This window comes from Botryllus schlosseri, chromosome 6, assembly GCF_051294905.1.
Source record: "Botryllus schlosseri isolate E-star chromosome 6, Bs_hap1, whole genome shotgun sequence".
NCBI classification, from domain to species: Eukaryota; Metazoa; Chordata; class Ascidiacea; order Stolidobranchia; family Styelidae; genus Botryllus; species Botryllus schlosseri.
The window spans coordinates 29121726-29141903 of NC_137241.1; the positions used below are offsets into that span (position 1 = coordinate 29121726).

The 20178-nt window shown below is 40.3% G+C and overlaps 1 protein-coding gene, 2 long non-coding RNA genes and 1 pseudogene across 5 annotated transcripts in view; 1 reads left to right on the forward strand and 3 right to left on the reverse strand.

Annotated features, from left to right (window-relative positions):
* LOC145442037 (uncharacterized) overlaps window positions 1–20178 on the forward strand; it is a 118418-nt gene that overhangs the window by 43080 nt on the left and 55160 nt on the right. The window lies entirely within an intron of this gene.
* The window catches only part of LOC145442033 (uncharacterized), a 53829-nt gene continuing 36396 nt past the window's right edge, over window positions 2746–20178 (reverse strand). For 2 of the 3 annotated variants that reach the window (XM_080320018.1, XM_080320021.1), the window contains 5 exons: window positions 5595–5739; window positions 4780–4951; window positions 4392–4524; window positions 3912–4069; window positions 2746–3400 (listed from right to left, as the gene is read on the reverse strand). In XM_080320018.1, the coding sequence (XP_080176144.1) occupies window positions 3238–3400; window positions 3912–4069; window positions 4392–4524; window positions 4780–4951; window positions 5595–5739 (771 nt within the window). In that variant the 3' untranslated portion in view covers window positions 2746–3237. The remainder of the gene's footprint in view (window positions 3401–3911; window positions 4070–4391; window positions 4525–4779; window positions 4952–5594; window positions 5740–20178) is intronic. The other variant, XM_080320019.1, reaches the window with a different exon arrangement.
* LOC145441823 (uncharacterized) lies at window positions 8312–19265 on the reverse strand. The gene is made up of 4 exons (XR_013915899.1): window positions 19250–19265; window positions 19041–19195; window positions 9551–9644; window positions 8312–8473 (listed from the first exon to the last, which is right to left on the reverse strand). It is a non-coding gene; the product is annotated as an uncharacterized LOC145441823 (long non-coding RNA).
* On the reverse strand, window positions 12453–13503 carry LOC145442035 (uncharacterized; annotated as a pseudogene).

Here is a 20178-nt window from a genome sequence, read left to right on the forward strand (position 1 = left end):
GTGATATTTTACATTTAGCACGTTCTATAGAAAGTGTGAACGGAGTTGAGTATTAATCGTGTACTTGGGATAGTGCTTTGATATCAAAGATATATTTTCACACTGTGTAATGTTTCGATTCTCTGTTGTGAATACCTCCAGTAACGACATTGATGTTAAATCCTCACTCTTGGTCATTGTAAGCGAATCCTAAACATCGCAACAGTCGGTATGGAAATCGAACGCATGCATACTTTTAGATAGGCGACACTAACAAGTTTATTACATCCGTGAAATACTCTGAAACGTCGATTCGTGATTGTGTTAGCTATATTCATCTTCTATATCTGTGGACACAAAGAATTCTTAACTTTGGTTACAGCTCATTCGTAACGAATTGTTGCGTGCAATCTAGAAAAGCACAAGTCGAAGACGAATGATTTGATTTCAATAAACTAAAAAAAAAATCCTTTTGTTTTGATGTTGGATTTAATACAATTTTTATGACTTAGGGTTACCATATTTTTGTGACCCAAATTCCGGACGCTCTTTAGCGCCCACTAGCGGATTATAAATGAGTTATGATCACATTTCAGTCAATATGACGTCACACAAGCAACGCTTTGTGTATCGACTAGAGGTGGTCACGATTCCGTTCAGGAGTATGTGGCTGTGTGTTGTAAGTTGTAACCACGGCCGAAGCCACATTTTTTCACCTCACTCCCGCACAAATAAACACTGATCGGCCCACCGTACGGTAATCGATGCAACTTCTGGGGGCTTACTATATGCATCTGGTCGTAAATGATTCGAATGAATTACAGAAGAGTGCGGAGAACTAATCATCTTCGATAATCGATAAGCAATATAGATAATGATAATAATTTATCGTTGGGATATTTTTTATCTGAACACAAGACACACAAGGTAGCCTACAATGCGATAAGACACGATAATGCGTTGTAATGAACAGACAGGCCTATAGTGCCCGACGTCACAGTTCTTTTCGGCCCGGTTAGTGGGGCCCTAATCGTCACCACTGTGGAATTATGTCAATAATATTGGTTCTAACATATATCATTATATAATTTTGATCCTCTCTCCGCCCACATGATGAGTTAGCGGTCGAGCTGGTGGCGGATGATGACTTCGAAAATGCAAGTAGAGCAATTGTATGTCATGATCATGTCACACCGATAAGATCATTTATTAGCCTGCACCACTGAGTTACATAAACACCGCACATCCGGTGGTTTCCAACCTTTTATGGCCGCGACTCCATTTCCAACTTGGCGTTGCCCAGCTGATTACTAATTAATGGTCGGCAAATTTGCCCAGATTATACTCACAGCCTATTTTGGAAGCTGATTACGTTCAACCTCTTCGTAAACCCCAGAATAAAGGCAAACTATCTTTGAATATAGCATCCAAACGGCCTCAACCGACTCTATGAATATACCAATCTTTATTTAGTCGTCCGATCGGATCGAACCAAATTAGGTAACATTGCAAACTAGACTTATATTAATACTCTCTAAAATTGATAACAATATGTCATGCAACTGTGCAGCGCGCAATCAGGCCCTGATCGCGCGAAGTGCGAAATTTTTTTGCAAGTTAATGCCTGAATTATATCAATGAATATGTTGCTAACATACATTGGGGGTCGTATCTGTATACCACTGGGCTCATTTGGCAAAGACAGGATTATTTGACGTTTAGACATAGCAAAATCGACGGTATCAGTGAACAATGAACATGCCTCTATCATTTTGTGCAAATGGTTTGTCGACGATCTCGAGTGCACAAGCGAAGCCGCATGTTTGTGACGACACGATATCTCCTAATTGCGAATATAGTTGGACTCAATTCTGTGAATAATATGTATTTATAATTTTCAAAAGGGGGCTCAAATACCGAATGCAAGAAATCTAGTGACAATGAATCATGCGAAGTACCGAGAAAAAATTCAAGTCAAATAAATCTGCTATGAAATATTCCTACTTTATGGTCATATACGAAGATCTGGGATAAATGTGGCTGGCCCCTGGATACGTCAATGCGTCAGAACTATTGTTTTAGTCATCGCGGTCATGCTAATCGAATTTTGATTGGCCTTGCAATTGTCTCTGATGTCATAAATAATTTCGATAATTACCTCGCAGGTCACACCCAACCTTCTCGTGTGCCAAATTTGAGCTGCGTGCCACGGGCTGGCCGCACCTGATCTGTTTGGTTATTAATAACAGTGATTGGTGGTACATGAAAATTCTATTGGAAATTTTTTGAAAGCAAATGTTTTAATGATAGAGAAGTTGGAGTCGGAGTCGGAGTCGAAGTCAGGGTCATTATCACAAACTCCGACTCCGACTCCAGTCAGTATTTTCCCACCGACTCCGACTCCAGCTATTATAGTTCTCACGACTCCGACTCCGACTCCACAGCCCTGATTATGAGTGCGCTGAGATTCTCACCGTTACCCACCCATACCCCAGCAAACACGAGATATATTTTGAACATGTTAGGATATCTTTTTCCTGTCCAGATATGTCAAAATCACATCTTGTTCTGAAACACAACTTAAATATATCTTAGACCTAAATCTTGGAAGATATCTTATAGATATCATTTTTTAGTCGACAAATGTATATATTTTGAAGTCGTGAGATATAAATTAAAGATATTTATAATATGTCTCGTGTATACGCCATACGTTCATCTGCGCCGTAGGCTTTATATGACTTAAGTGAATTATTCAACGGAAGGTATAGTTTCGATTGTATTTTCCACTGTGGAAGCCTTCAAACCACGATTAATCGTAACACAGCATGCGATCGAAGCATGTAGTATATTACAAAGGCAATACGCATGTCAACAGAAATACTGTGTAGTCGTGATCAACCCACAACATCGTCACAAAGCGTAATAAAACAACAGGCTTTGGTCGAAAAGATACCAAATTACCTTTACATGGTGTAGAACTGGCTGTCTATTCTCCGTTTTCTCATAAAAGGTGCTTATTTGAACTTGTTTTAACACCATAATGAGTCATAATCACTCGGGTACCCGATTTTGCCGAACCCTGGTTGTTATAACACCCAAAGATGAGTGGAAGCCGTCGGACAAAATTGGAGGAATATCGAGGAAAACACAGCAATAGGTACAACGTAATTTTATGACCTCCAACACTCTCTGTAGGGTTCTGGCGATCCCGGATCTTCACATCCATAAGCTCTTCTTTGCACTCGAAAAGCGATTTCACTCGTTCGGCCACCAGGCGCTAAACGGCAAATCTATGCAGAACGGGTTGTGAGCAAACTGATATTGCAAGTTCAATCCGTAGACGAGCTTTGATCTTGCGTCGAATGAGCACTCCACGGCTGTTGTCCTTCGCTGGCATTCGTTGGCTTGGAAATACTCTCTGAATTACAAGATATCGTATATAGCTCGACATGTTCTGAGCAAAAAGGTAAATACAGCACTATACAAAGACAGCACTACGAAGGAAACTGTGCAAGAGACAATGAAAGGGTCGGGAACCTTTTTCGACAAAACACGACGGATTTGATTTGTCCGGTGCATACCCCGAATGAAATTGAGGGTGTTTTCAACATTATAGAAAATCTATTGTATTGAACTGGTATGAGCAATTATTTTCAGCCCGCAATATCTGAAAGAAATTTTAAGATTAAGAAAAGAGGGTTCCGAGCCCCTAAAACCCCTGGATATATCATTTTTTACCTTACAAATGCTTTTCTCAGCCACCACAAGCATAGTACTTCTTGTCGTTACGAAAATTTAGAAAGAAAAGCAGCAATATTGATAAATAACATACTACTAATCGTCCTATCCTATTCCACCAGTACCGGCAATTCGAGTTTGCAATTAGTTGTTTGAAGAACGAGTATTTTAAACCTTGGTTCTATACCCACCGGCAAAGACTTGGATCTCCGTGTTTGAAATTGAAAATATCAGCAAACGCGCCCCCACAAGCTGTCAGCTTTGCAAAGTACACTCTCGAACACTGCAACGGTATGGAGCCGAGCGAGAATTCTGGGTATACGAAAGCGCCTTCTTCCAAGCAATACACCTGAAACATTGAGATAATTACAGAGGTTACAGAATAATCTATAGACATACATCTCTTGATATAGTTCTATCTATATATATAACTGGTGGAAGAATTCGAAAAACATAGTCAGGCGAGTAGCCCTAGAGATAATAGCCTACAAGTAGGCAAATAATTGAGTATGCTTCGAAACAGGACAAAACGGGACCTCTGTTGGTGCTATCATATGTTATACGTGCAGAAAGGATTATATAATGCATTGTACGCTGTGTGTCTTGACTCTAGATGCGGTTAAACATAATCATCGAACAGCCGATAATAGCGATTATTACTATGCACTCACCTTTTGCGTTTTGAATTTATTTTTCAAAATATCAGTGATGGTTTCGTGGACGTCTTCGCGCGACATTTCGTTTGCGGGAACGCATTTCGTGGCGGCCTGTTTCAGACAACTCTCCAGAATGTAATAGTCCGAGCTGGGAAAACGGAGAAGAAAAATTAAACAAACTAAAAGCAATGGGCTCGGTCAAATGAGAGAGAGTGAGAAAGAGAGTCTTTGTCAACCGTGCCTAGGCCTAGGGCTAGGCGCTGTAAATAAGACGCATGCACATTGCACACATGCAGGATGAAAACTAGAAGAAAATAATACAATAGGACACTGTATAGTTATACACTGTAGAAAAAGCGTCAGATGTATTGAAACACGTATATTTGATCAATGTTGAGCTTACTTGCATTTCCTCTTGGACTTATGTCGCCTCAGCATAGAAAAGAAAGCTCTCAGACATCGTTGCAGTTCCGTGGTGTAAGTCATAAAGTTGCAAGCCGCACGAGGTCGCTCGTGTCCCAAAACGGTTGGCGCGAAGGGCTGGACAGAATCGCCGGTGCCGTTTGAGCCTAAAACTGAAACAGACATCGGCTCAGAGGTCATAGCTCAAAGTCATTCAGTAAGTAGGCCAGTTGCTGCTAGGTATAAGTATAGCCATAAATTCTACTCAATTTCCAGTATAAGATTCGATATCCAGGAGCGCTGACACTAGTTCAAGTGGACGTAGAAAATGGAGGGTGCGAAAATAACTCTCAAGTACTGTCAAAGAGTATAAGATTTGGGCGATGAGACGTATACATTTGGTGGTTAATCGAAGGTGGATACTAAAGAGATTGGAAGACGTATTTTTGCGACTACATCAAAATATCTAAAGACACTAGAAATAAGTAGGCTACAATTACCACAGAAAATACATTCAGTAACTGTTATTTTTTGCGGTGTTTATAACAACCTCATTCAAAAACGTGATGCAACCTACTTTCTATAACTATTTCCTATTACAAGTAGAAGTAACTATTTCCAATACGTGCCCAAACTACACTACAATATGGAAGGTCTGGAAAGTAGCCCGTACTGGAGTCGCATACTTTCAGCATAGGCCTATTCAGTATACTATAGAATTGGAAAGCCTAGAATTGGAAATCAGAAACAGTCCACTTGAGCACTGAGACACACTACATATATCCAAAGTTTTTGATACGTATGCAGCCATGGTACCTGGCGGAAAATATACGACTCCAATCTTCTTCTTCTGCATCTTCTTATTTCTTCTGCGTTTTCGCTTATTACGCGACCTGCGAGGTACCCTGCCAGAAGTCCGAGACAACGGAGGCGGAGATCGCAATCCATCTCCGACCGTGAACTGCCACGATAGGAAAACCGTGGTTCATTATTACTGTTGCGGATAACTCGTGATAGAAAGCTCACTTCTCTGGTACGGACTGGCCGGTGTGCCGCCAACGCGCGATGATGCTTAGTTTCTCCCGGTCTTGATAAATTTGCGTGTCTGGTCGATCATCATCATCATCATTGGTTTATTAGCAATTTTATCACTTCAATACACCACAAAAAATGCGATACACTGAATAGACAGGAGGATGTCGAAGCGACTTGGATTTGTCAATGGAATCGGACACCCACCTTGGCCTAGGCGTAGTAAAGAGGAGGCATGCACACTGAATGAAAGTAAAGAATACAGTATAGAAAAAGAAAGCGACAAGAAATAGGGCGGCATGTCATGGGAAGCGAGATCGATAGGTCAGTCGTGGTCCGGTAATCTTGAGGATGGACTGTATTTATTTAGTAGTAATTGCTTGTATTTCGACTTGAATGTGGACATGCTCGTCGACTGTCGGATGGCCGGCGGGATACTGTTCCACACATCAGGTCCGGCATATTTGATGGAGCGATGATCTTTTCGGTCGATCATATGATATTTGGACGACGTGGACGCGCGTGTGTTGTACTTGTGCGCTTTTGATTCAGAGGTAAAGAAGTCATTGAAATATTCGGGGCAACGACCGCAGTGAAACTGATACATAAACTTGGCGATTTCTAGTTTCCGCATATCTTTTATGTTTAGGACGCCGAATCTCTTCAGCAGCGACTTATTGGATGGGCAGCCAGGCCCCTTTGGGGCCCTAGCTATGATTCGGAGCACTTTATGCTGTAGTTTCTGCAGTGGCTTGAGTGCAGTTTTACTGGCAGCCCCCCAACAGAGGATGCCATAATGTAACTTCGATTGGATTAAGGATTTAAAGAGTATCAGGAGAACCCATGCTGGCATGAAGCGCCCAAGGCTGTAGAACAGGCCGCACTTCGGTGATAATTTAGTTTCTAGGGACTGAATATGACTCTTCCAGGACATGTTCGAGTCCAGTAAAACTCCGAGATATTTGGCATTATCTGTGTTGGAAACGGGCTGACCAGCGATATTAACGGTTAGGTTATTTTTTGAATTGACTGTCAGCAATTGCGATTTCGAGGCGTTTATGCAAAGGTTGTTCTGGGCCGTCCACTCATGGACTTTGGGCATTTGGTCACCAGTCAGGGCATCCAGCTCTGCCGTCGAAGATGCGGAAGAGAGGAGGTGAGTATCATCAGCGAACAGTGTGGTGTTCAATGAGGAGGTTTCAAAAATGTCGTTGACATATAAGGTGAAAAGGACCGGTCCAAGTACTGAGCCCTGGGGCACACCACAGGTCACCGGGTGAGGAGAGGACAGGGTGTCTGAGATCGCAACCATTTGTTGGCGTCCAGTGAGGTAACTTTTCATGAGCTCAAGTTGTGGGCCCCGAAGTCCGTAACGCGCCAATTTCGAGATGAGAATTTTATGATCTACGCAGTCAAACGCTTTTTTTAGGTCGAGAAAAATGCTACATCCCACATTTCGCTTCTCTGAGATATCATAGTACTGTTCGGCCACTGTTAGGAGGGCATGAGCGGTTTCGTGTTTGTTTCGGAAGCCAAATTGTTGAGGGGAAATGACAGACATTTTGGCGAGGAATGAGGACAGGCGGGAGAGGAGCAACTTTTCGAATACAATCCCGATGCATGGGAGAACAGATATCGGACGGTAGTTGGTGACATTAGTTCTATCCCCAGCTTTGTGTACAGGGACTACTCTGGCTTTTTTTAGATAGCTTGGGTAGACTCCATTTTCTATCATGAAGTTGAAAAAATGGGCCATATATTGACCGATATGCAGGCTTATCATTTTTAAAAACCATGATGGGATTTGGTCATAGCCGTCGGCCTTGTGCGATTTCAGTTTGTGGATGGCTACTTCTACTTCGTATTTGGTCGTAGGTTCAAGCACAATTGACTGGGATAACGATCTCACCTCTGACCTGGCCGACACAGGTTTTGTAATAGAAGAAGCAATATTTGGGCCTACGTTACAAAAATATTCATTGAAGTGATTCGCGATGGCCGCCGGGTCTGAAAGTTTGTTTCCGGTATCCGAATTCACAATTTCCGAAACAGACTTATGGCCTTTTTTTCGATGTAGGAGAGAGTTAAGTCCTGACCATGTTTTTCGAGTGTCCTTTATGTGTCTGTTGAAAAATCTCTCATTGTACTTTGCTTTTGCCTTGGAAATGAGATGCACGGTGCGATTCCTGAAACGTCGAAATCTTTCTCGTTCATGTTCTGGGCAGTTCTTGGTGTCTATTCGGTTATGCCACCGGTTACGTTTACGGATAAGTTGAATCAGCTTTGTGGTCATCCACGGATTTCGCTTCAATTTTCTTTGACTTCTCGAAAGGCGCTGTAGAGGTGCAAATTGTTCCAGCAGTGATTTGATAGCAGACATAAACTCTACAAATTTTTCGTCAAAGTTGTTTACCGAGATGTAGGGGATGGCTGATGTTTTAAATTGATTGAATGCGGCATCATCGAGCGCTTCTTCGTCCACTAACTCTCGTCGTCTGCAGAGGTGATATGTTTCGGGGGGTGTCCTTTGTTGTTCTTGTGATAGAAAACCAATATGGTTGTGGTCACTGATTTTTTCCGAAATGACAAATGGAATGATTTCCATGTCGCGCGAGTTGGTATATATGTGGTCGATCAAAGTCTTTGACTTTTCGGTTCGCTTCCTGCAAAACAGAATTGATTATAAAGCACTAGTTCTTAAACGCGCAGATTCGACAACTATAGAAGATTTGCAGCTTTTCCAAATTATATTAGAATCAGTATCACTTCATTCGCAAAAGCTTGAAAACTTCATTACATTCAGAATGATAACGGTAAATGTCTGCACAGCAAGCTTGGCTCGTTTTGCAGTAGCATTTTCGGGAAAACCAGTAATGATAAATTAGAATAAAAATGAGGGCATAAAGGGGGGTTTCACGAATTAGATTCAAATTAGATCGTCGGCAATACTCTCTAGCTTGCCCAATTACACGACGATCTGCAGTAATCTTACTGGAAACTTTGCGCGTAACGCCAAATATAATTATTGGAAAAGAGACTCTTTGACATACAGCACTTCAATATACAAATGAATTATATGTTGACATTGAAATAAACCCGGCTATTTTCGGCTGACACTTGTCAGGGGTAATCGTCAGCAACTCGTTGAGAATTGGTAAGAACATTGTATATCAACAATTGTATCTACAAATATGACATGAAATTCCGAATAATGGGGGCGGACAGAAGCCTAATGTACTATTTTTAATTGGATACACGAGCTCATTCTGTTCGCACAAACTAAAGGTAGGCGCATTTTGATAAAAGTCGGCTACAAGGCACACAAATCAAAAAATGCACGACGCGAAATCATTTCATTCAATCAATCAATCATTTTATCGAAATCGTTCAGATCAAAAGCCAACAGATTTCACTCGTGTGCCTTGAAGTCGACTGTTATCGAAATAAGTCAACCTAGTTTGTGCTAACATAAGCAGTTCGTGTGTAATCTAAAAGTAGTACATTGAGATTGAGCCTTGACGAGTGTCAGCCGTAAATATTCGGGTTTATTTTAATATCATTCATTAATTCAATAATTGGAGAGGACGAGATATAAAGTCTCTCAGAAAATCGCTTGTATCGACTGCTTTTTATGCTATGTGAGGTTGTATTTGGAAATCCACAATATTTTCCTTTGGCTGCCATGTGAATCAGGCTATTTTCGCAATCCCCTCTCGCGTGTTAATACAATATTTCCTCACCTTTACATTTTTCCACGGCGATATCGTCGATTGCAATGTACGCGCGTTTCGAACCGCCTCTCACCGCCACGAAAACCACCGAGCCGACCGAGCTCTGTGAAAATAAGATCAGTCTATGTTTCCCGCACATAAGTAGAGAAGAGTTTCATCGACTGATCCTTTTCGGAATCCGTGAATGAAACTAGAAAGATTAATCTGTTGCTACTGCACTATACTATAATACCCGATCATCGGGGAATGTAAACAAATTGACGTGCAGACAATTATAGTATGTTTCCTTTCCTTTTATGTAACACAAGAATACGATTTTGAAGATAAATATCATTTCTAATTGTCTAAAGCAGACTAAAAGCGCGAAATGGCGGTAATCTAGTTCGAATTTAATTAGTGAAAATACTGATCTAATTTCTAATTTTCCTGATCATGCTTCAGGAGAACTGGACAGTGAGGAACGGGCAAAGCTTGGTGTGCTGACATTTCCAATTTCAATTTACAAGTTTTTGAGAATCCAGTAATTCTGTAAGTCGAATCTGGAAAGAACTGTATATGGTAGCTATAATTCTAATCTAATTTCTGGTTTACCTGAAAATGCTTCAGGAGAACTAGTGCGAAATGAGTCAAGCTCGACGATTCGTAATTCGTTGCAATTTCCAAGTTTTTGCGTTTTCTGTAATACTGATTATAATCTTATTTGAAAAAAAAAGCTGTGTGGCTATAATGCTGATTCTAATCGATGATATATATCACTTTGTTCCAATCTAATTTGAAAAACTGAAATATTCCATAGTTGTCTCTGTATTGGAGATGAATATCATTCGCATATACACGCGTAAGAATCGAGTTTTCCAGTGCTCGTATTGCCGATGGGAATATCGTAGACAAGCTTGCATTCGCAAAAGTGAAAGCAGTTTTGTAAAGCATGACCGATCTAAGCACGCATTTGAACGACATATATTATCTACAAAATCTTTTTATAAACTATACCGCATATCAATGCTATCGTATGACTTGAAATTCTTTGAAATATTGCAATCTAGAAGACATGTATATACTGATTGTATACGCGCTGTTATCTGAGACATTTATGCTATTTGCAGGCAGATGAATTGTGGTAAGACCAATTCCGTTTTGTGAAATTACTGTGAAAACCCGTGACGATTAGCTGGGCGTATTCTATTTTGACAACCGAATAGTTGAAATATTCGTGAATGACCCTTTTAATAGAAAGGTGATCGCTCGCGTTTCTGGCTGCATCGGTTTGACTGCATGCACGCATGTAAACTATTCGAAGAAATGCAAACTTTTTAGCAAATCGACTCCGCCAAAAGTTGGTTCAAATCAACCTCGGTCGACTATATTTTAACTACGGTTTTATCGTATTGTGGATACATTGAAATTGATAGAGATTCGATCTTCTGTCAAAAAACATCTATAGCTGGTGATTTTTCTTTCGTCAAACTGATGTCTTATGTTCCAACATGCAGTGACGCCTGCAGGAAACTGCTGTATAGGAGCCATTCTTAATTCACAATTAGTAACTCGGGATCATGGGCGAAATCGAGTACCTGTGTGATTCTCACTCATTACAGCGTCACCATAGTATATGAAGGATGTGAAAAGTTCAAATGTGTACCTTTTATGCGACCACAATGAGTATAATGTCATTTCTACATCACAGTAAGGTCTATTTGGTCTTTATTCGACCATACCTATTTCATTACACTATGTGACAATGCTATTACCACATATTTCATCATTACCTTCTCACCACCATAGCGACTGAGAGAGTGTACACTGTGCAATGTGTATATGCATTATGCAGTGTAGTTAGAAATATTTTGCAAGATATCGAAATCGATCTTATATTATGCGAAAGAAATCTTCGCATACCCTTATCGAGGACCTAATTTCACCTATGGCCAGGCCGTGTTATTTTTGGCATATGCCAAAACTGCCAAAAATAACTTATTTTTGGCATTTTTCGATTTTTATTTTTGGCAGTTTTGGCATCGTCCTCTAAATAGATAGTTTCAGCCTCGAATTAGTCACAAAAACGCTTTATTTGGGCTAGTTTGTCAAAAGACACCACAAAATGTGCAGCATCCACGTATAATCAGTGCCAACGAACAATAAGAAGAAAAAACCTAACGATTTCATATAGGTTAATAATATCAAACAAAACCACAAAATGTGCAGTATCCACCGGAATCGGTGCCAATGAGCAAAAAAGAAAAAGAAAAGCCTAACAAACACGCTCAACAGCTGATTGTTACAGCTGTTGAATAGACTTAAATTTATTTCTCGCCCAGCGAATCTGGGAAATATCGGCTTCAACAGTATAGCCGCTGAGGGAAAGAATGTTGCCAGTCATCCACAAGAGGTTTTCAGAGCTTCAAAATCGTTGGAGGGCCGAACCGGCTTCCATGCATCATGAAAAGAGATCACTTCGCCAGTGCCATCGATCTCATCGCGGAAAGAATTTTCTTCCCGATCCTTTTCCAGGAGTTTCCTGTGTTGTCTCTCAACACATTCTATTTAGTAGCCCGACTATCATTTCTCCTTCAGTCTACCGATATATTTTCGGAGGACTTTTGTCATTTCAGGGGGCTTTAATATTACCAACTCGCATGGAAGAGTCCTGGGACGGTTAGATTGTTTAAGAACATTGACGCAACAAGACTGTCTGGCAAAACGAGACTATGCAGCTCAGAAATAGCCAGACAGTTTGTTGCGTCACCATGTTCAACTCGATCGCGATGCAAAAATCGCGGTTGATTTTGGGGGTTCCAGTTCTATGAGCAGAATATAATAAGTATAACGTAAACCAAATGCAGTCAGCCGTTCAATCTCTCTGTACCCACACCATTTAGGACACCATGCTTTCACCCCTAACACTGGTCAACAAAAATTTTGTTGCATTTCTACCAACACTTGTTCTTACCTAATTTGGGGGCGCTAAATCCGAATCTGACCTTAGTTTTTTTCTGCAAGGTCTAGATTTTTTGCAAATCGAGATTTTTTATTTTATTTTTACTAAATTCAAATTTTCTGAAAAATTACATGATTTGTCAAGTGACGTTCTTGCTTACAGTCGAATAACCAACCTCAAAACAATAATAGGTTTCCAGAAATTATTGTGTTACCACTAGCAATTGTATTTACAGACAATTAGGCACCAAATGTTTGAAAAAATCTAACAAAGAACATTTTTGCTGGTAAAATACATGTAATAAGCGAGTTTTTGTTGCAAAATGACATTGAAAAGAATGATGACAATCCACAGTATAAACTTAAAGCTATCGATGAAAAGATGCAAAAAATTCAATTATTCTACAACTCCGGAAAAAATTTCCTCTTATAACTTCTGCGTTTGTACGCTTTTTGAGGACAGTCACGTTTGATGCCCCAACAATAATCCGCCATCATATGTCGATCCCACCGACCTTGGTAGCGTTCTTCCACTGTCATGAGATCCTGGTGGAAACGCTCTCCCTGTTCATCACTGACAGCCCCAAGGTTTTCAGGGAATTTGTCCAGGTGGCTGTACAGAAAATGTACTTTTATGCTCATGTTGCATCCTAAATCACGAAACCCTGAGAGCATCTTGGATACAAGTGTTTCATAATTTGGAGCCTTTCTGTTGCCAAGAAAGTCCAAGAAACATCTACAAAAGATAGCCATGCAGCTTTCTCCTTGACATTCATTTTCTGAATGAAGTTTTGGTCACGAATAAGTGTACGTATCTGTGGTCCATTAAACACTCCTGCTTTAATTTTATCATATGACAAAGCAGGGAAAGTATCAAGAAGATGACGAAAGGATTCATTGTCAGGATTTAGAGCTTTAACAAACTGTGTCATGAGACCTAGTTTGATGTGCAGGGGCGGAAAAACAATTTTGTCTCTGCTTACGATTGGGTTGTGTGTTACATTAGGCATGCCAGTTGAAATGTTTCACGTAAGGGCCACTCCTTCTGTGTCCAATGTTTTTCACGTGCTCTGCTGTCCCACATGCATAGATAGCATGGAAATTTAGTGTATCCTTTTTGCTGACCGAGCAGAAAACTAACCATTTTGAGGTCAACACAAATTATCCAGTTGTGCTCATGATATCTGAGCAAACCCATAACAGTTTTAATGTCATCATGCCGTTCCTTCAAGACAGTGGAGTGACCAACTGGAACAGCTCCATAAACATTTCCATTGTGTAAAAGGACACACTTGAGGCTGCGCTTGGAACTGTCCAAAAACAATCGCCATTCTCCTGGATCATACGAGGAGATACCCAATTGTCCGAGAAGACCAGGTATATCGTTGCAAAATACCAGCTTATTTTCCTCTGCAAAATAGGGAAGAAAGAGTTCTTCTCTTTTTCGAAAAAAGGATACCTTTACAGATTGATCCAGAACCTGTTTATCCTTGAGTCTGGAGGCTAAGAGCTCAGCTGCTTGCTTGGACAAATCCAAATCACGTACTAAGTCATTCAGTTCTGATTGATTAAACTGCTGAACAGCTACTCTGGTTTCACAAGAAGAGTGTTCAGATTCAGATCCTGTATCTGTTCTTTTATACTCCATTTCCATAACCTCTTCCCTTTGCGATTCAGTTTCCTCATCTTCAGAAAATGTAAAACCACTTAAGACTGGAGGAGGGAATCTATCAGAGTGCGGAACAGGTCGTATAGCTGATGGTATACTTGGATAAGAAAGCATTTGTCGGCTCTTCCTGCCAACACCTTTTGTATTTACCATGCAAAAGTAACAGTCAGTCGTGTGATCTTGGGGTTCACGCCACACCATTGGAATGCCAAATGGCAGACTCTTCCGCTTTCCTTTTGTCCAGTCTCTGAGCATTTCTTCGCAGTTATGGCACGCAACATGTGGAGACCATTTTTTATCTTGATCGCCAAGATGAATGCCAAAGTAAGCTCTGTAGGCACGCTTCACGAACGATGTTATATTTCGTCTTTGACGAGAAAGCGTGTACACACCACAGATATAACAAAATGAATCAGGTTTATTTTTGCATTTAAATCTACTAGAAGAAGCCATGACCAAATCTGAAAAAAGTTCAGAATCGAAAGAAAGTCTGGTGATATCTATGTGCTTAACACAACCAAAAAGAATAAAAAACCATGGTTCTAATTAAGGCTACCAGCAGACGAGTGTAAAATAGAGCTTATAGAATATCCTACAGCATCTATTCGCAATACCTCACTATAATCAAGTTCCCTAACTTCTTCAAATGCCCTTTAACAGCAGTAGGCTACAATTTAAAAGAGCTGAAAGCTTCTATCTGAAACACTGGTACTGTACCATAGTACAGACAACGCACACACAAATAGCCTAACTTTGAAAACCTGAGTAGCAGTAAAACATGCTGCTGAGCAAGCAGGCCTGCAAAAATACTCCTCCACCATGTGCAAGTCAGTCAGCAATGACTAGCAAATGTTCACAATGGTTCAGATGATGTATACAAAAAGAAAATGGGCTGGATAGATAAAAAGTGTTCGATGCAGATCAGATTTATGCACTAAATATGTGCCACAAACGAAAAAAAATTAAATTGTCGATTGCATGAAAACTAGAGCATGCATAAAGAAACTGATTGCAGATTTGAAATCAGCATCCTAAAATTGTGTAGAATCAGTTAAAAAATCTCATGCAACAAGAAACGAAAAAAATTTTGTTGACCAGTGTAATGGGTGGGCTGGACCCAGATTAAGAAACCTGCCTTTCACAAACGCTCTTCTCGCTTGTAAAGCGGTCCTGTTAACACAACACCATGAACGAAATGCACTATTTGGCGGGCCGTGTTATTTTTGGCATATGCCAAAAATTGCTTATTTTTGGCATTTTCAAATTTTTATTTTTGGCAGTTTTGGCATCTGGCTCCTGAAATGCCAAAAATAACACGGCCTGCCTATGGCCTATCTGTGGCTTTGTGCGGAGAGAATAATACGTCCGTAATAATTTGCTGGCTATTGTTTTTGTACTAACAATTAGCAGCGTAGGATGGGTAACTATGTTGTGATGATATTTCGATCTAATTGACTGCGAATCGCGTAACCACAACAATCGTTCTTATGTTGAAGACCTTCTTGTAGGTTCGGAACTTCAATATACAATCGAATAGTATATTCATATTGAAATAAACCCGCATATTTTCCGCTGACACTCGTCAGGGGCAATCGTCGGCGGTAGAGAATTGAAAAGAACATTGTATATCAGCAATCGGAACACCAAATTTCTGTGCCTTGGAGTCGACTTTTATCAAAATACGACAATCTGGTTTGTGCCAACAAAATAAGGAGTTCGTGTATCATCTAAAAATAGTGCATTGAGCTTAAAGCGAACTCTTGGTGGTCCCAATTATTCGGAATTTTAGGACGGTGACGTGATATTCTGTGATAAGATCGTTGATACACATTATTTTTTCCGATTTTCTACTAGTTGCTGACGATTACCCCTGACGGGTGTCAGCCGAAAATATTCGGGTTTATTTCAATATCAATATATTATCCAATTCTTATGTTGTGTTTATGACTGAGCCCCTACTATTTCAGGCATTGACGATTGATTAGTGATCACACGAATGAAACGCGAGCTATACGGTCGATTAATTCAAACAAACAATCGTCTCGATTGACAGATTTCAACGCTTTTAAACTTGGCGGGGAATAGACTGGTAGCTCCATACCGCAAATAGTTGGCATTCCTTCGAAATCGTTCGATTTCAATAGCATCGAAACGATATCACGAAATACATACTTTGCTACTTATGCTTGAGGAAGATCAGTTGTGACTACTTGGGTCAAGTCCAGTCCTGAATACTGTTCACGTATCGTTTATTTATTGACAGTATTTTCAGCGCAAATCCGAAAGCCAAGATCATAATCAAACACGACATTTAGACAGATTTTTTGCCGCGGTTTGCCGCATTCGCTTATTTATTATGAGATTTGTGTCTATATAAATCATTATCACTAAGAAGAATTCAATACCTGCTTGAATTTAATTAAAGAGATAGAATTCTCGCAGAATCGTCAGACTGCGTTGGCTTTACGCCTGGTCTCGTATCTCGCGTTCCTAATTCGGATAATCTTACACGGAATTTGAGGAACTTTAAACCGTCCGAACCACGAATTTACAATCAAAATCGAAATTTCTATTCGTTACGGCATAGAAATGGGGTCCTATCTTCAACTTAATATGATCGTTTCGATCAAATTAGCATGCTTATGTCTCTATATATTGATTGATGTGTATGTATATTGTATATGTAGCCTATATATAGCATGTACGTTCCGATACATGTGGTATTAATACCAAATGTGGTCAGCAATGAAGTAATTCTACTTTATGGAGTACTCAAAGTAGTTTTTGCCTACCTACACTTCTTACTCAAGTAGTTATGATTTTTTAATTACACCCACTTCATGTTGGACAGTTTTTCGGCCAAGCCACTTACTATTTACGATTTGAATTTTAAAAATTAGATGAAGCTTGAGGATAACTTTGATTCGATTTTGCAAGTGTAAGTTTCAAAAGAGCCGCGTGAAAACGCCTTGTCTCATGGTGACTGAGTATATTTTCAAAGATTCTGTCCTTTTGTAGCGTTAACAGTCATTTTGTGATAGCATCCTTAGATTGAATGCTAAAAGTATGCGCAGGTTTGTAACCAAATCATAAAGTTCCGACTCACAAGTCAATCAATTCACCACCGAGTCAAGACCGAATCCAAGTTGGTGAGTAGAGGGTCGAATCCGAGCCATAGTGTTATGAATGAGTCGAGTTCGAGTCCACGTCATTGTATTGACTGTTCAGTTTCGAGGTAAAGTCTTGTTAAACCCACGAATAATATACTAGATTTCCTCAGTTTTAACAGTCTCCGATCGCATTTTCAACTACCAGTACTAATAGACGAGCTCCAATAGTGAGGTGAATTTGCTATTCTTCGAAATTACAATGAAATGTTCGTACCGGGTGTCAAAGTCTCGAGTTTGTTTGTTTGTTGGTTTGTTTGTTTTATATTCATGGTGTTTCGAATACATTGGTCATTTTACACCCGGCCGATCCTCTTTATTTTCATTCCGTATTTACCGACTTGTAGCACGGCCAACTTCTAGGCTTTTTATAAGACACTGTTTGCGCGGATCACGTCGCCAGATGGAGCCTATAGATAAACCTCCAACACTTGAGCAGGAATTTTTGGACTCGACCTCGGTCGGTCTCGAACCAGCAACCCATTGGTGTCGTAGCTGTGAATTATAACATTACACTACACTCTCTACACTGTAAATCGAGTATGAGGTCATCTAGTCTGCGCCCCCGTTTTTTTTTCTCCTCCATGCTATCCGTGATTGCTGAGCGCCTAGCAGGATAGCTGCGGATACCATTTTTCGAGTCTTTGGTATGACCCGGCCGGGAATCGAACCCACGACCTACCGCTCGAGAAGCCGGACGCATAACCATTACACTATCTCGCTCGACCACATCTAATTATTATTGGCGACACAAATGTTAGTGACAGCATGTTATACCTTCTTTGTCAAAGCATTTACCGGTGTTTTATTACTTTCGTGATCTTGCGCGATGAAATTTCGATTCAAATGATGCTCAGCTCATCAACTTCCCGTTTCCAGTTTACTCGAATATCAATTAAAACCGGAACTGCGGTTATTTTTAGGATAACACCTTCCCGAATACCTTGGAATTCCACAGCAGGGGTAAGATGTCGCTTTACGAAGTTTGTTGACGGGAAGTGTTCGGTTTTCCGTTTCAAAAATTCGAAATTTTCACAGTGATTTTCCGTTTTTGCTTACTTGTGTGAATTTGAGAAATAGTTGGCCGCCGCACGCGTACTTCGGATGTTTTGACTACATTCTGATTGTTACGCAACAGATTCAACACAACACACTTTCGTAGGGTCGCAGTGAAGTGGATAATTGGCTCAATTGTGGCTGTGAGAACAATACATTCATATCAAAGCTTCTGCTGATAGATTTTCAGTAGAAGTATATATATTTCCATTTTTGTCTCGTCAAGACACCAGGCTTGAACAACGGGATAAGAATTAGAAATATTAAAACACCTCTTTTTCTAAATCAGACGAAAATTAAAAATATAGCTACAATTTTTCCCAAATTACACCAGAATTGGAGTTACGGAATTCGGAAAACGTGGAAATTGAATCACGTTCCGTGCATATGAAATCAGAGTTCACTTTCAGAAGCATGACAATGGCAAATGTCTGCATGTACGCCGAGCTTGGTTCGTTTCGCACTATACAGTTTTCCTGTAGCATTTCAGGAAATCAAAAATTATCTAGTTTTACAAGTTCACAGCTCTATGGGTCATTCCAAACTTGGAATTCCGATGCTCTATCGATACAGTCTGAAATCTCCTGAAATTATGCTGCACACGCACACGCGTATATGCTGTACGAAATTATCGTCAGTCGTTTCCCGTCCTTTCATTGACTGAGCTTACCCCGCCGTAGGACTCCTTTGTGAGATGGATCTTGGCTTTCTTCCATTTGTTCTGTCTGGTTCGTTTGATCGAAGTCCAGATCGGCAAATCTGTCTTTTCGACGTCGCGGCCTCCGCGAGAGAAATACACTGGAAACAAACAACAGCATGATGAAACTAGAAATTAACTGATTTCTGTGAAAATGAATTTCTCGCGTGAGAAAACAATACGTTCGGAACAATTCATGGTCGCCGTCGACATCAGCAGGTGTATAGCGAGTTTGATTTCACGTTAACAAATTAGTACAGTGATTGAATATTTTCATGATTCTTGTCTCACAACTTTATATTTAGCCGCTATCTGGAAGTGTGAAGACAGCGGTATGGTGATCTCGCGAATAATCCGAAACGTATAGCTGAAAGTTGGCGTCAATTGTAATATTCATGTTACAAAAGGATTAGACTCTCGAAAGGATTAGACTGAAAGGATTACAGTTAGAACAGAGAACACCTCTGATTGTTACGACCGAAACCCAATTCTCTGATGTTTTCATTATAGTTAGCCTATTGTAACCCTCGTAGACTTCCGAGTCAAATTAATTACCGAACCATTATCAAGTCATGATCGATCGGAGGTCAGTGATCCCTATATTTGAAACAGCACCATGTCGGCGATGCGTATACCTGAAACACCACCATACTACCACTGGTTTTCACAAATATATCACACAACTATACCGGCGATCCTTATACCTGAAACACCACCTTCTCGGCGGGGGCTAAACCTGAAACACCACCTTGCCAGAGATTCCTATACCTGAAACAATCATTAAGACCTTACTAATTTCTTCCCCCCGATGTCTACACCATGCCACCGCAACCATTTGAACTACACGGCCCCTTGCCGACAACTCACAGGTTTTGACCGCCAAAGTCATCAAGGAAAGACTACCTTGTGACTGATCCCTATTAGAGGTCGACCGATATCGATTTTTTCAGGCCGATACCGATGCCGATTATCGACACACTCACAAGGCCGATATTAACATGGAAGGAGCAGAGAACCATTTCGATAAAAATATTATATATTAAGCACGATGGCACTTGTACATGCCAAAGAAAGCTGAACAACGAACTAGAAAACTGATATTAAAAAGAAT